Raw genomic sequence first — 16,239 nt, forward strand, 5'->3', positions numbered from 1 at the left:
CATATATGCATGAATAAACTTGCAGTTACATGAGAATGTACTCAATAAAAGGCATGGAATACGCGTCTGGAAAGCAGTAAAGAGGAGGAGGGGAACAGAGGCTCACCTTATCTGAAAAGGATTGCGAAGAACCGCTTGACCCACTAAAGAATCAGCCTCGCTGGTAGCATCCAAGCAGTAATGCTTGGTGAAAGTATGTCGGCTGGACCAGGTCGCCGCTCTGCAGATCTGCTGAAGGGGAACTCCAGCAAAGAGGGCAGTCGAGGAAGAAACCGCTCTTGTAGAATGAGCTCTTGGCGTGGTTTGTAAAGGTCTTCCCGCTTGTATGTGGCAAAAGTCTATAGCTGCTGAAATCAATCTAGCCTTGGTTTGCTTAGATACTGCTTGTCCTTGTCGCATCTTTCCAAGATGCGACAAACAGTTGATCAGATTTGTGGATGATCGAGGTCCTTTGCAAATAGAATTTCAAACATCTTCTGATGTCCAGTGTATGTAATGCCCGCTCCGCAGGGGATTACGGATCAGGAAAAAATGTCTTTAAGATAACTGGTTCATTCAGGTGAAAGTCCGAGGGCACCTTAGGCATAAACCTTGGGTTTGTACATAGTATCACAGACTTGGATGAGAATTGAAAGAACGGGGACTTGACTGAAGGCTTGAACATCACTGACTCTTCTGGACGAAGTCAATGCCAGCAGAAGAGATACCTTCCATGTAAGGAATTTTAAATCCACCTTGTGAATTGGCTCTAATGGATGGCGCACGAGTTGCGCTAACACTACATTAAGATGCCATGAAGGAGGTGGACGACGTACCGGAGGGAACATTCTGAATAGTCCTTTAAAGAACTGTTGTATAATTCTTGAAGAATAAAGAGAAGTGGTCCCATCCGGTCTGTACCTTGAAATGGCCGCCAGAAAAACTTTCAACGTTGCATGAGATAAACCTGATCTTGCCAGTTGTAAGAAGAAAGGTAAAATCTTATCCGGCGTTGCCTGAAAAGGGTGAATCCCAGCAGATTGACACCAAATGCAGAACCTTTTCCATTTAAGTCTGTATGTTTTTATCGTTGCAGGAGCTCATGCGTTAGCTAGCACTTCTTTACAATCCGCAGAGATATTCAGATGTGCGAATTCAAGGTGTTCAGGTGACAAGCTGCTAACTTCAGAGAGGCCAGATCCGGATGGCAAACCTGGCCATTCTGGATTGAGAGGAGATTCGGTATTGGTCGAAGCTGTATTGGTTCGCACTCCGAGAGGAGAAGTTCGGTGAACCAGTATTGGCAAGGCCACCTGGGGGAGATGAGAATCAGGAGTCATGGCTCTCTTCATCTTCCGAAGAACCCTGGGAACCAATGGGATCGGAGGAAAAGCGTAAGCGAATATTTGAGACCAGTTGATCGAAAAAGCGTTCCCCCGAGAGTCTGTGGGGATGCCAGCTTGCAAAGAATAGGCATTTGCTGTTCTTCTTGGTCGCAAAGAGGTCTAGATCGGCATGACCCCACTGTCCATTCACTGTACGCAATCCGGAGTGCAGTGAGCTTGTCATAAATGTGGACAGCTCATCGTGATGGCGAACGATAAGGGTGCTAAGGCAGTGCAAGCAAACAAGATTGACAATTATGAAATGCCACTCCACGCGGGAGGAGCGGCAGGGGACTTGGAGCCTTCAGCTGCGGAGGGAAACAGAACCCCAAGGATGTGGAATTAAATAAAATATCTACTTGTCCATGGGGTAAGCTGCATCATAAATCTACTTGTCCTATAAAAAAAAAACCCTTGTCCCTTTGGTGCCACATAGTGCAGAGACAAATTATGACACCACTCAGTATATAAAAGCTCTTATATTAGCTTTTCTGATTACGTCAGGGCTCATAGTATAGTAGGCTTCAAATTCTAGCAGTTTCATTATTTTACCACCTTTCCGCAGATCTATATACTGGGTCTCGATGTAGCGTTTAGCAATATTTCCAGGGTTGGAATGCCCTTTTGTGTCTGTGCTAACCTACTACATTGCATGTTTTAGGAGTTTTCACCAGCTATTCTAGGTTGGAAATTTACTACTGACAATGTAAGAAGTAAAACTTCATCCAGGGTTGGGGGAAAAAAATGTTTGAAGGGAAAGTGGAATTGTAAACGCTCAACATATTTTGACATGAGCAAATCTACACCTACATATTTGCTTGTGCTAAAAAGCAGATCACAAATATTTTCTAGAACGGTTTCCTGGCCTTCTTCTGCAAATTCTAGTGAATTCATGAAAGCAGTAAATCTGAACTTATGCAAGGATATATACCATGGATGCAATTTTGTGACTTTCTTTAAGAATTGGGCAGCTTCTAATTAGGTCTGGAATAAACCAAAACCTTTTTTTAAATTAAAGTTCTATGCCTCTCTCTAACCGTCTATCCATCAACTGGCTTCTGCTTTCACAAGGAGTATATCAGCACACACAAAGTAGTTTTGTTCAGGGACAGGGACTACTGTGAAAGCAAGAATTAAGGGACCCCATCTGCAATAATTTTAGGTCAGGGAAAAGAGGGGAATGAAATGCATACAAGGTCTACTGTGCAATGTGTGCTTTTTGAGACCAAAACATTATTGCTTTTTGCCAATGTTTGTTTTGATGGTGAGGACTTACCCACAAAGTACTACAAAAAACATATCAAAACAAGACACATTGACAAAACAAAAAGGCTGACAACCAGTACCAGACCTATTGGCTTTGTCGATGCTTGTTTATTTTCATTTTTCCCATTTTCTTGTTAAATCTGGTTGCCGATAATTTTCCATTACGAATATTTTTGGGAAATACTAGCGGGCATCAACACATTTAACTAAATGATGCTTCAAAGAAATGGTACCTATAATTTCACAGTAGGTTAGCAAACAGTTTTCTTTCTTAGTTCCATTTCTTTTGTGAGCATTTTGTTTTAAAAGCAAAGGATCATCAATCTTGCTTTCAAGCTTCGCAGATATTTGCATCAAATTAGGGAACATTCTGGGAGCATTGAATGTAGCCTCATATTGTTAAACTTTGCAAACACATGTACAAATGTTTACACTGGAACCACTCTAGTGCAACCCAAGCTTAAAACATTTCCTTAGTGCGCTCACCCTAATAAAAAAGGCTTTGTAATAATGAACCATGAATAGAAGTTTGAACTGCATTAACTTTGGGACGCAAATATGACCCTTGCTGCAGACAAGTCCCTTCCCTGATTGATAATGTGGTACTGTAAACTGACAGCCAAAGGGTTTGTTTTGCAGGGGTTCAGGACTACTTGTCCCAAGGACAAAAACATGTAAACTTGTTGTCCTTGACCTCAAACAAGATGTCCTGGGAGTTGGGCTATAGGAATTCTACACCCCTGGAGCCCCCTCTCCCCTTACTACGACGAAGATCTTCGCTTAGATCAGGGGGCTGGAGAACTCACCCTAGAAAAGATTGACACAGTGGCGCTGGAAGTAGTGCTGCTCTGCACCGATGTCCATAAAATCTCTGACAGAGTGTCAGACATGTAAAAGGAGGAGTCAACACTACAGGCAGAAGTGGCCACCCTTCAAAGTATTGTTCTGGAGTTGTAGTCACACACCTAGCGTCTGAAACTGTGGGCTGAGGACAACGAAGGGCACTCTAGGAGGAATAATATCCGCCTTTTGGGCTTCCCGGAGACAGACAAGGGCTAAGCTATGGAATTGTTTTTAGAAGACTGGATTACAAACTTGCTACACCACAAAAGACTGTTGAAATTTTTCACAGTGGGGAGGGCCCACATCTCTTATCTTCTTATCACACTTGATATGCAAGTGAAATCAACCCCTGGCTGGTCCTACGTAAATCATGTGTGGAGGGAATACTTTTATTAAATGGGTTGAACTGCTGTATAGTGACTCTGCAGGTAGGGTGGGTGGGTCCGTATCGAGGAGATTTGGGTTATGCAGGGGGGCGCGCCAAGTGTGCCCCTTCTCACCACTTCTTTTTGCAATGGCTTTGGAGCCATTTGCTTGCCGCCTAAAGAGGACACAGCAAGGATGGGGTATACAGGTTGGGGAGACCACACACGTGATCCCCCTTTACGCAGATGACGCACTTCAATATCTCAGAAGTCCCAGGCAATCTGCCCCAATCATGCTAAAAGTTTTGACTGAATTTGGGGAACACACCGGGATAAAAGTCAGTCATAAAAAGTCCAAGCTATTCTTGGGAACCCTGGCGGGGCGACCGGAAATAGATAGGCCTCTCGTGGATCTCCCATGGGAGACCAAGACGGTCCGTTATCTGGGGATCCGGGTCACTCACGGAGCACCAGACTTTGAAAGGGAGAATCTAGACAGGATTATTGAAGGCTTGAAGCATAGGATAAAACTCTGGAATACATTGCGGCTATCCTTAATGGGTAAAATAGCCTTCACTAAAATGGTCAACCTGCCCAGATGTCTGCATCTCTTCCAAGGGACCCTATTTGACATCCTGGGGCATGTCTTCGCGGTCCTAGATGAACTAATAGTAGAGCTACTGTGGAATACAGGGAGACGGAGGGTTAGTTTAGCAGTAATGAGACGTACCAGGAGGTGGGGTGGGGTGGGTTGGGGGACGACCCATGTTTGTAGTACTACTTCTTAGCCTCGCTACTACTACATGTAATCCATAGGTTGGATGAATATGAAAACTGGGAACGCAGACTATTGGGGGGTTTGAGTGGACAATACTCACTCCCTGAGGCAATAATGACGGGATCAAAAGCACCAAGGTGAATGCCCCATATAGTCCACATGGTATGTGGATCCTGGGAAAGGACAGTAAAGACTGATGAGGAGAGCTCCATTCACACAGACATGAATATCTGTAGTCTAGGCCATTCAAACTTCGACAACACTAGGTCTTACGAATGTGGAGGGAGGGCGGTTGCGAGGTACTGGGGGACCTCAACCCAAATAACCAGTTTAGAACTATGACAGACACCTTCGAGACGTTTCAACTCGGAAATGGGCAGTTCTTGCAGTATGTAAAAATAGCAGCGACGGCACGAGTGATTTGGCCTGGGTTCCTGACCTCGCAACCGCCCTCCCTCCCTCCTTCTCCACTACTGCATCTAAATCTTTGTTGCGAGCTCGCCATCAACTTTTACAAAGAACCTTAAAACCTGGCTCCTTCATATTTATAACGTTCCCTCCATAAGTTAGTATGTTATGGCATTGTAGCTCAAAGCATTTTAAGCGATAGCCTTACAAATACCACTTAACATAACTTGCTGCAATTCCGTGCTAACGGCTATACAATACTCTATACAAAGTAAACAAACAGTAGTCTTACCTCTTCTGAAACAACTAGCTGTGATGCATTTTATTCTGTTGCAAATGGAATTTTAACTCATGTTTCTGTACATACTTGTCAACCTTAATTGCAACCCAATACGCTTTACTCCATAGAGTAGTAACATTTTAAAGTCACGTGGCAACAGCTCTGCACCTCATACAGAAGGAAGCAAATGGTGGTGTTGAGCACCTATCAAAGTGTGGAGTATCATCCACTGCCATTTTATCTAAGTGTGAGCCATGTTACAACATACATCAAGTAGGAGGTCAGAAACCAGTATATTCCTGGTAAACCTTCTGCATACCAGTGCTGCTCTACCACAACTTACCTGCCTTGTAACTCAGACCCTTGCTTAAGAAAGTAAAGGTGAATAAAAACATTTGCACGTTGGATATACATTATATTATTACACACCCAGCATCAATAGCATCTCACCTCATCCCTGGGCTGGAACGATGCCAATTGCCTGATCTTGGTGGTCTGGTTGCTGCAGCATTTCTTGCAAAGGAGAAGATGGCTATTGACCCACTGCTGGGGCTTGGCAACATCACAGAAGCTAGTTTCTCCAGACACGACATGGTTGAGGTGCTCCATGAACTGAGCTGGGATTGGCTTGTTATAGTCTCCATTCTAGGAACAATAATAAACAAAATACCAATAACCTTAACCACAACCAGAAATTATATGGACAAAAATACTAAATACTTTATTTGTGGGGGTGGCTAGACCAATATAACAGTAGCTTGCTGCCACCACATTCTATTCTCCCAATAACCATGATGTGAAACAAGGAGAGATCTGGTATATGTTGCCAACCATTCACCGAATGTGCAACACGACCCTGGTCAGGCTTAGACTTGTAGGGCAACAAGGGCATCAGAGAAATGGTCAGGAACAGAGCTCACAGTTGACACCTGAATGGTGCCGTGTTTTAGCATTGCTCCCAATCTGTATGGAATTTTGTGGTCTCTGTATTGCAGGCGGACATCTTGGTTTTAACATACTTCCAAAATGGTGTCACACATGGGGTATATGACTGCTTTTTCACGTGGTGTGAAGGGAGTTATTTTTTTTTCTTCCCCTTGAAGCATTGCCGGCCTGTGTTATCTCCTGAACACCTACCACCAGCACCCATGGTGAGTAGTGAGCTTTGCTATCCATTTTGTGTTTTTTTCTTTTCAGTAGCGCCAATTTGTCGGAATCATGGCTCTGAATTTGAATGGATGGGACTTTTTGCAACTCGTGTGTCCCATGAAAATAGTTTTGTACATCTGAATTCATACCTGGGGACAATGCGGGCTAATTATGATCTTTTGCAATATCTTTTTGTAAAATTGCTACATGCCTGTGCTGTCTTTTTCTACCGTCATGTCATTAATGTAGGTATGTGTAAATGAAACATTGTGGGTCTCTATGTGTGATAGGATACCCTCAATCAGAAACCGCATGTGTATATACAGTTATCACTATTTTGATTTTTATCTGCTCCAGAAACTTTTCCTATTGCCCACTGGTAGACTTTGTGGTAAATATGTAGAAGTATTGGTGTATTTTTTCTTAATACTATGCCTGTACAGTATTACTTGTTTTTAGTTTTGTTTTTGTTAACCCCCCTCACTTCTCTTCACCTGTAGGTGCGACGCACAATTGGATCCTCTTGCCCCTATCAATTTGCCTGTAAGTTTACAATGGCAATGAAACCTGACAGCTGCTCCCAACACTATGGTCTAAACACGTCCTCCGTTTATTAATCATGAACATGGGGAACATATATTAAAGAAGCTGAGGGATGCCACGGGACTCATTTTTAAAATTCTTTGTGAAGAGTAAAGGCCTAACTCTCGCACTTTGAGGACCCTATTACGTTTGTATGTGAAGTAGGGTGATGTAGGAGTCTAGCTTGGAATAGTTCATTACACTCATAGTATGAATGGATACACTTGCACTATATGGATTCTTCCTGCCTAAATAGGAAAGTGCCAATAATGATGAAATGAACCAGTTGGGAAGAGCAAGCCAACAAGCTGCTGGTGGTGGTTGCTACAGTGAAGCACTTCCAGTTTTTTTTTAAATGAACACCTGCCTTGTTATGGAGGGGAATCGGTTTGTTGACACTACGTTGTTTTATATACACCCTTACTATAGATTGACCAAGTTTCAGAGCTGTACGGGTTCCTAGAGTTAGCCGGGGCCACAGGAGCCTTCTGACATTCACTTGTATTTCTGGGGTGTGGGGCAGGGAGGTTGTTTTTTTGAGCCACAATGTGACAGTACTGGGGAAATGCTGTCCCTCCGCATTCTTGGGCAAGCTTCCCCCCCACCCCTATCTTCACAACCTTCTCCCAACTCCACCCTCCATTTTCTAATATCCTAATCCCCCAGAAGCACCCTCAAATCGGCTTTTTTCCCTACTTTTTATATTAGAACTCACAGTCTAAAAGCTCCCCTGTCAAACCCTTCCATAAGAAGGGTTTCTCCTAGCGAGAGTCATGAGGACATACAAATATTGGAGACAAAGACTGACCCTGTGGAAGATGATGTGCAGAGAAAATGACAGTGAAACTACAGTTGGTTAAAGTCCAGACAAAAGGACAATGGGCTAGAACAACAAAACTGGAAGAGAAGACTGTCCTTTGAGGTACAACAAAATGGGGACCAGCAATCTGGAGACTCCTAATATTATCAGAATAAAGTTTGGTAATTAGCATGCTCAACTAAGTTTGAAGAGTCAGCAATAATGGGTGTATACCACACTATACATGCTAGCAATCGGTCACTCGTACATTATAGGGTAGAAGACCCTTGACCTACATAGCCACTCTTCTTCACATCTTAACTAACTTGATAACACTTCACAGGTGACATGTACCAAATGCATGAAAATACCCTCTTGTCGATCCTAGGTGGTCACTTTAGAGCATTTATAAACTATTTCTTGAGATAATGTACAATGGCTGGGTATGTACAGTGCACACTCTGAGAAGGCTCATTAGGTGAATATTTTCTGGCATTTATGCTGGCTGCCTTGAACTATAGCAGACCAGATGCTGCTCCAGTGGCCTAAACAGGTAACTGTATGCATTCTCTGATCCTGGAGGGACCATAGAGAGCTGCTTATATGGCCCTCTCCAACCAGGGCACACATTAACATCATTCCTCCATCACTACTGTCCTAACATCCTGTAATTTCGGTCAACAGTAGTACAGAAACCACAAAGAGGTGCCATCGTAATATGACATGCAACTTTGTGTTTGCTGGGGTCCTTCTCTGCATGCAAGTCAGCAGTGGGCCCGGTGGTACCTCGATGAGAATCCTCAGTTAAAGAATGGGCTAGGGCAGAAGAATTAGCCAGTGGAGGAAGGAATAGAGGGGGGTGAGGAGACACTCCATAGCACACCCATGGACAGAGGTGCTGGATGCCTTTGAGAATCCAGAAGGTTGGGCTGCGCCCTGCTCCGACGCATCAGATTCAGAGGCAGGAGGTGAATCGCCTGATACTTAGGCTACACAATGCCATTGTAGGTGCTATCTGCTACCTAGTCTGAGATGAGGAACCCGCACAGAGACTGTGGACCACATCGTGAGCTGGCCTATACTTAGGATGCTTATCCTTGCCAGTTTGCGACTAGGCAGTCTTCCTGACTGTATGAGGGAGAATACATGTACATGGCTATTAAGGGATTAAATAATGGCTTAGACCCAAATGTTTTAATTGTTTGGTTATGGTTGAAGGTATTTTCTGTATCCTATTGGAAAATGTATACTGTACAAGATTGTTCCGGTATACTGTAACACGAGGGGGGATATACCTTCAGAGACACTGTATATCTATTGGCACATGGAGACCCAAATGCGATTATTACTAATCTGTACAATTGTAGTCTAACTCCACATAGGTATGATGTATCATACTTATTGAAGTGTTGATATATTATGTGTACATTCGGATGTGAGAAACACTAATAGAGGAATTTTTAAAACACAGGTTTATCACTTAAGAGTAGTGCCTAAAGAGCTTCTATAATAACAGCATCTCTTTTGCAGGCCTGGTGGGTTAATCCAGTCCCTGGTGAAGGGACTCTCAACATCATTTATCATGAATGGCTGTATACAGTCGGTCGCTGCGAGTACCTAACTTGTCTCTCCAAGGATAGTATAGAGCATTTGTCATGAATGGTGCATCAAGCCAATGCTGCTGATATTTATGCTTCCTACAATGGTGACCTGGCAATTTAACACCATTCCAAACAACTATTTTCTTTCTACCTGTCTGGTAATGTGCTGTAGTGTCTCATAGGACACATGAAATGCTATATAAATGTAATTACAATACAAACCAATACATTAGTAAGTAAAGAAGCTTAAGACCCTTCGTTATCATACTGATGAGTTTGAACTCACTGCCAAAGCTAGCATAGGCTTCATGAAGACTGCAATACCACAAACATCTGTGAGGGACAGCCGACATTAGAAAACATATAAAAATCCCTAATGACCCGTGCCACGAGATTTCTACTGAAGGGGAAATCATTCCCCTACCTACAGCTGCACATGAAGGACGTTTGAGCCTCCAAAAGGAGATCCTCCAACAGTTGAACAATCTCAGGTAACAGTTTGCCCAAGAACCTAAAGCTAGTCCTGGCCAATGAAATGGCACATACTAGGCAAAGTAACACTCAAAGTAGATTTTAAAAACTGGCAAATGGCTGGACCAAAATACATCAAACTAAGATTTTCAAATTTACAACTCATTTTTCAGGACGGCCTCCTGGAAGCCAAACGTACCAGGCCAGATGAACTATGAATAAGAGTCGGAGAATGACGATTCATATTCTGAAAGCAGATTTTAACAAACTGAAAGATCCAGACTAAGATGAAAAATAACAGCGATATGCTCCATTTACTAAACGTATATATAATATGGAATGCCAAGTAAATTAAATCTCATTATAAGGGCCTCTTTCTGCCGTAGAAAAAGCTTACTTTTAGGCAGGACAAATGCGTCGAGAGGGAAACTCACTATTACATTTTGTGCCAAGAGTCAAAAACAGAGACAACAGATGATTCTAGAAGGTTCCAGAAAGGATCAAGTAACTGACTACCCAATAACCAACATAGTTAAAATGTTTACACCAAACGTTTTTGCAATTGTTAGTTGATATACTATACAATGATCCCTTTTGACTTTACCTCTTGGAAGCCATTATACTGCTCGCAGTTAGGACAGTCCCAGCAGTTCCGGTTACCGTAGGGGACTACGGTGTCCTGGTTGCAGAACCAACAGTTCACTGCTACATGGGTTGGTTTTCTCCTAAGAAATCGGGAGGGAGAGTAAGAGAACTTAAGGAAAGCAAAATCAAAAAAAATGTTTAAAAAAAGTTAAAATCACATCAAATACCAAGACTACAAGAGCATTAAATAGGAGTCTGGTAAACAAACCATCAATCAAAAATAAATACATTTTATAAACCCAGATACCAAGAATAATTAACCGGTTTCACTGCTCAGTTTGTGCGTACAATTCACTGGGCCCTCAAAACCAGGCAGTTGTTTCCACTTCCCTCTGGAAAGGTTAGCGGCAAATGGTGCAGTACCCTAACAAACAACATTCAACTTGATCAGACAATCCAGCGACTCATTTGAGAAAACAGGTGTTAAGTAAGTAACATGTGCCCTCAGTCTTGGGGGACTCAAGTAAGCAATCGGCTCTTCAGTCTTCAGAAAAAAAAATAAAAGGAACAAATGTCTGCTGGACAGCTGCAAAGACGGGATACCAAGAACATTGATTTGGTTGACAGCCGCTACCACAAGGCCTCATTCACTCTAAAGACTTGGGAATTCCGATATGTGACTTTCTTCATCAACCCTCATTACCCAGGGCAATATTAGCCCATGCCAAAACCTAAGCAAAAAGCAACAAAACAAAACGCAGGGCCAGGAAAGTGCTAATAAAACCAGAATGCTAATAAGCAACCGGTGGAGGAAGACAGAAAAGAAGGGAAAAAGTCACTTGCCTTTGAGCATTTACGGCGTCTGACATGGCAGAGTGCACCCTTTTTTGGGATGCCAAATAAGACCAGTTCTCAGACACCGGCCAGTTCGACTTAAAGGTCAAATAATAGACACTGGTCAATTTTTTAAAAAGAAACTTTGCACAGGAATGCGGGCTGATTTACAACGTAGCTTAAAGTAAATAAAAATAAAGTGCTATGGCGCGGCCAGCGTTGCTTTTTTTGTCTACTTGAAGCCATGTTGCACAGCAGCCTGCGCGGCTGTGCAACATCTTTAAAAAACATTAACAGCCAAATAGATCTGCGAGATCACAAACACAAGGGAGATGCAGGGAGCAACAATGGACAGCAGGCGGGTTGGGGATGGTAAATAGCGCAAAAAAAAAATGGTCGGGGAGGAGGGAAGGACACAGACTGCAGACACATGCGCTATTCGAGAGTACATGTCTAAAGTACATGCAAGCAGCCTGTGGACAGTGGAAGGATACTGGGCGGGCACTGACATGAAGCTGTACTAGGTCCATGCTTCATGGCAGACGCTGCACTGAAGCCCCGGGGAGGAAGCTGGAGGCGCGGACCAATCAGAAGCAAGGAAACCAGAGGGACATGGAAGCCAACCAATGTTAACTAATGGGCAGGCTCTAACCCCTTTTAAGGAATTTTTTTAAATTATTTACAAGAGAATTTACAAGAACAGCACAAGCACTGTGCAGGCAAAACATAACAAGAGCGGAGTGAAATAGTAGTAGGGAGATGGGCATTTCAAACTAGCTCCAGACAACCAACAAAGAGATACTAATTCTTGTGTTTCCCACTGTCAAGCAAAGGACAGTTTTCTGCAGTTGCTCGGTGTTGAGCCTTCAAGTAAGAGTCGTCCTCCAGACATTCTTTGTAGAAGTTCCTTCCTCCTAAGGTTGCAGTTAACAGCACCACCATTCTACAACAGGACTAGTGGTCTCCATCGACCACAAACAGAATCATCCTCCATTCCCATTTCAAGTGACATCACAATTTTCCATATTCTCAGTGTCCTCAAGCGCTTACAGAGCGAAAGCATCGTACATAGCACAGCTTCCCTTTTATAACACCCTAACTCAGAACAAGAAATTAATGGGATATGCATTTCAAAAAAGGAAAATAGATCTTTCACAAGTATTAATGTTAGACACTTCAAGACATTCTTAACTACATAGAAAAAAACGAAAGCACAATTGAATTCCTGATAGTCACTCCACCCAACAGCTCTTAGGAAATGTTTCATGAGATATGGTAGAATTTCTAACACTTCCAGCTGACCTCGAGCAGCAGTGATGGCAGCTTTGTCAGTCATCAAAAAAGTGTTGATAGGTGCAGCTTTCAGCAATCTTGAAATGCTAAAGCAGAGCCAGTGTTCACAACTACTACATTCTCTTCACTTTGACAACAGTAATGAGACCCAATCAACTTAGACATGCCTTTCTCACAAATCCTGAACTTTTCATTTGAGACTACATCATTCACACCCCAATTGCCTTCACATACAGTTTGGTTTTATGGAACTTGTATTTCTGCTGGTACACAATTTGTTTCTGGGCACACATCTCAGTTTGCAAGATTTCCAACTGCTGAGAAACCATTCCGATATGTCTGATAAAGCGTGGTATTCGCTAACCTACCCCTTAAACATAAGAAAGGTGATTCCAGTGATACTTTATTAGCAGCAGTGCGATGGGTTCAAGTACACGCCAGAGCCTCTCTCTCCACCACCAAATAGTGCTCTTCTGCACCCTTCAAAGACCTAGTTACAAAAACGATCACTCTTTCCTACCCATCAACTCAGTCAAAACAGCAACTTGCCCCTTTAAGGTTGGACCTGTTCGCAAAATGGTCTTCATCAGTACGTCGAAATGACCAAGGAGTAGGGTTTTTTCAAGTTTCTTTCTTGATTGCATCAAAAGGATTTTCACAATCCTATAATCACTCAAACTTGGTACCTTACATCAGAAATAAACAGCACCAAAATACTCACACAATTATTAACAAATTTAGGGGCCGATTAGGAATGCAGTGAATCCGTATCCTCTGGGCTGGCAGAAGCCACCGCCGGCCCGGAGGATGCGGATTCACCGCTGCGGTGAGTGAAAAGACCCCTCGCCAGATTAGGATGGCATGGGGGGGTGGGGGTGGGGGGGGGGGGGGCAGGGTCGGGAAGACCGCCGCAGCTTTTCCGCTGCGATCCCGCCGCGGAAAAGCTCTAATATGGTGGCGGTGTCTATCGGACACCGCCAGCCATTTTAGGATGCATGGGGAAACATGCTTTTCCACGGCGGCTTTTTTGTTTGGGGGCCAGTTGCGGGCCCCCAGGGTTTCAGGGGTGGGGGGTGCACAAGGGGGGTACCTATGGTACCACCCTGCATTTGCTTGCACATAGCGGCAGGCAACGCGCGGTGCCTGCCGCTTTGTGCATGCAAATGCACTGCATGTATTTTTAGCATTGCGGCGGGTGCTGCTTCAAGCAGCACCCGCCGCAATGTTAAAAATACAGGATGTGACCACCAGGGTGGCGGTCACATCCTAATTCGCACGGAGGGACCGCCGCTGCCCCTGCAGACGGTCCCTCCACCTCTGTGGTGGCGTCCGTCCCCATCATAATGACCCCCCTAGTATAGACTTATGTCAGTACCAGAAAGAATATGCATGGATATTTGTCAGCAGGGAAAATGCTTGCTGTAGTCTAGCTTTAACCCTTCTACTAGCATAGTATTCCCAAATAAATCACCACACTCACCTGAAACCTTCACTTCTTTCTTAATCCATCAAATTTGTCATCGAAGCTTCCTAATACAAACCTCAAAATTCTATCATGACCGATGTGATCCGTCCCATAGACCACAATGTATTTGCAAAAGTACAATATCTGAGGCACACTTTCCAAAACCCCTTTCATGACTTGTGAGAAACATGCTGCTGCCGAAAGCTAACCCAAAGAGCATCCCAAGGAATCTAAACACCCCCAGTAGTTTCACAAAAGAAGTTAGCTGACATTGGATATGGAGAAGACAAGTCCTTCAGTCAACCTCTCATTTCTGATGTTTGGTGAGGGCTGGTGATCTACACCTGTTGAGATCTCAAAATTCACTACACATTCTTGTTGGAAAATGTAACTCCCAGCCTCCCAAAATTACTAACAAAGATTTGTCCCTTACTGGATCAATGTCCGTAATTCAAGCTGTGAAATAGGTCACTGTATTTCCTTACAGAATTCACCCTATTGGTAAAGGTTTCGCATTAATGAACCATAAGTAACATTCTGAATATCTAACACATAGGGGTGCACATCTTGCTATAGCAGCAGACAATCCTCTTTCTCATAACCATCATTTGGTACTCAGTCAAAAAAGCTTTATTATCGGTTAAAAACCATAAAAGCAACAGTACATAATTACTTAAGACTACCAATTGATCACCAATGAGCAGCAATACATAGTGTACATAGATAACCAATAGACTTAAAACAATAAATAGAGTTTAAAATAATAAAAACAAGTAAAAACAGACCACTCAGAATGGTATTAAAATTCCCTAGTATATGCAACGGGATACTGCACCGTTAATTAATTGGGGCAACTTGGTGCTTGAGTTTGGCTCTTGAGCACCACATGGAAAACAGGTATCTGGAGGTCGCAAACAGTTAACGGGGAAGGATCGTATTTCAACAATCTATACACATCCCTATAATCCCTGAAGCCCATGGACTTGCATAGCCGTAGGATCCATTTGGCTCTGGCCGTGGAGTACGAAGGGCAGAACAGCAGAAAGTGCAGATCTGTCTCTTCGGCATGTTCACACCCCAGACATAGGCCAGATGCGTAATGATCCATTAACCACTTGTTTGTTTGTTACTGCCCTTACTGGTAGAGATCCATGTCTAAATTGGACATACAATTTCTTCGCCAGAGGAGGCTGAATATCGTCCAAGAGTTTCTCAAAATGGTACCTATCCTTGACTTCTAGGAAACTACTTGTCAACCTACCCAGAGATGGTCTTGATGCCATCTGTTCCAATCGGAAATGGTTAAGTGCTATGACCAGCGCCCTCTTAGGTATTGTGACAGATAAGGGTGCGGGGCGAGCCACAGATCGCCCTTCCCCAGAGCCAGGCATAGATCTTTAACCAAGGGATTTTTCCCACACCCCTTAACATCAGTAGGTAAGTAAGTTTCTCCCGATAGCTTGAAAGCTCAGGTGTGGACAGAGTATCCTCCAGTACAGTAAAGGGCGGTTAGGGATAACTTCATGTATGGGGACCAGACCCAAGTCAAGGTGTAGCGGAATCAGTGGTGTGCTCTTTGGGAGTCTCAGCAGACGCCTAATGAAACTGTTCTCAGTGGGTGAAAGCGAGGAGACGTTGGCGTGGCCCCATAGCTCTACATCGTAGAGCGCCCCACTTCTAGCTTGTGCTTTAAAGATTTCTACTGGAGCTCCAACAATTTTAGATGTGCACTCATTATGTACCTTTAGGATACCTCCCGCTGCGTGGGCCAACTTCATATTTGCCTTGGCTATGTGGGTCCCCCATTCCATCTTATCATTCAATGTTACCCCTAAATATTCAAAAGTGGAGACTCTTTCAAGGGCCGTACCAGTCATATGGGGAAGGGGACAGTTCGGGAGTTTAGAGTTAAAGACCATAAATTTGGTTTTAGACAGGTTGATCTCTAGGTTTCTTAGTCTGCAGAAGGAGCAGACAGCCTCTAATGTTCGCTGAATACCTGTTGAAGATTTTGATAACAGAAGGGTATCGTCAGCAAACATCAGGGCTGGTATCTTTTGGGCTGCCAAGCTTGGAGAATCTAGGTCCTGTGCGTCCCAAAGATGTTTATTTTAACCCATTAAGAAAAAGCGAGAAGAGCGTGGGGGCCAACACGC

General features: G+C 43.5%; 1 protein-coding gene across 2 annotated transcripts in view; it reads right to left on the minus strand.

The window, feature by feature from the left end:
• Positions 1–16,239, minus strand: part of TMEM201 (transmembrane protein 201) — a 274,511-nt gene that overhangs the window by 237,490 nt on the left and 20,782 nt on the right. The window contains exons 2-3 of one of the 2 annotated variants that reach the window (XM_086921392.1): positions 10,511–10,631; positions 5,755–5,949 (exon numbers count right to left, since the gene is read on the minus strand). In XM_086921392.1, coding sequence (XP_086777518.1) covers positions 5,755–5,949; positions 10,511–10,631 — 316 coding nt within the window. The remainder of the gene's footprint in view (positions 1–5,754; positions 5,950–10,510; positions 10,632–16,239) is intronic. The other variant, XM_086921393.1, reaches the window with a different exon arrangement.

Source organism: Lissotriton vulgaris, chromosome 5, assembly GCF_964263255.1.
Source record: "Lissotriton vulgaris chromosome 5, aLisVul1.2, whole genome shotgun sequence".
Taxonomy (NCBI): domain Eukaryota; kingdom Metazoa; phylum Chordata; class Amphibia; order Caudata; family Salamandridae; genus Lissotriton; species Lissotriton vulgaris.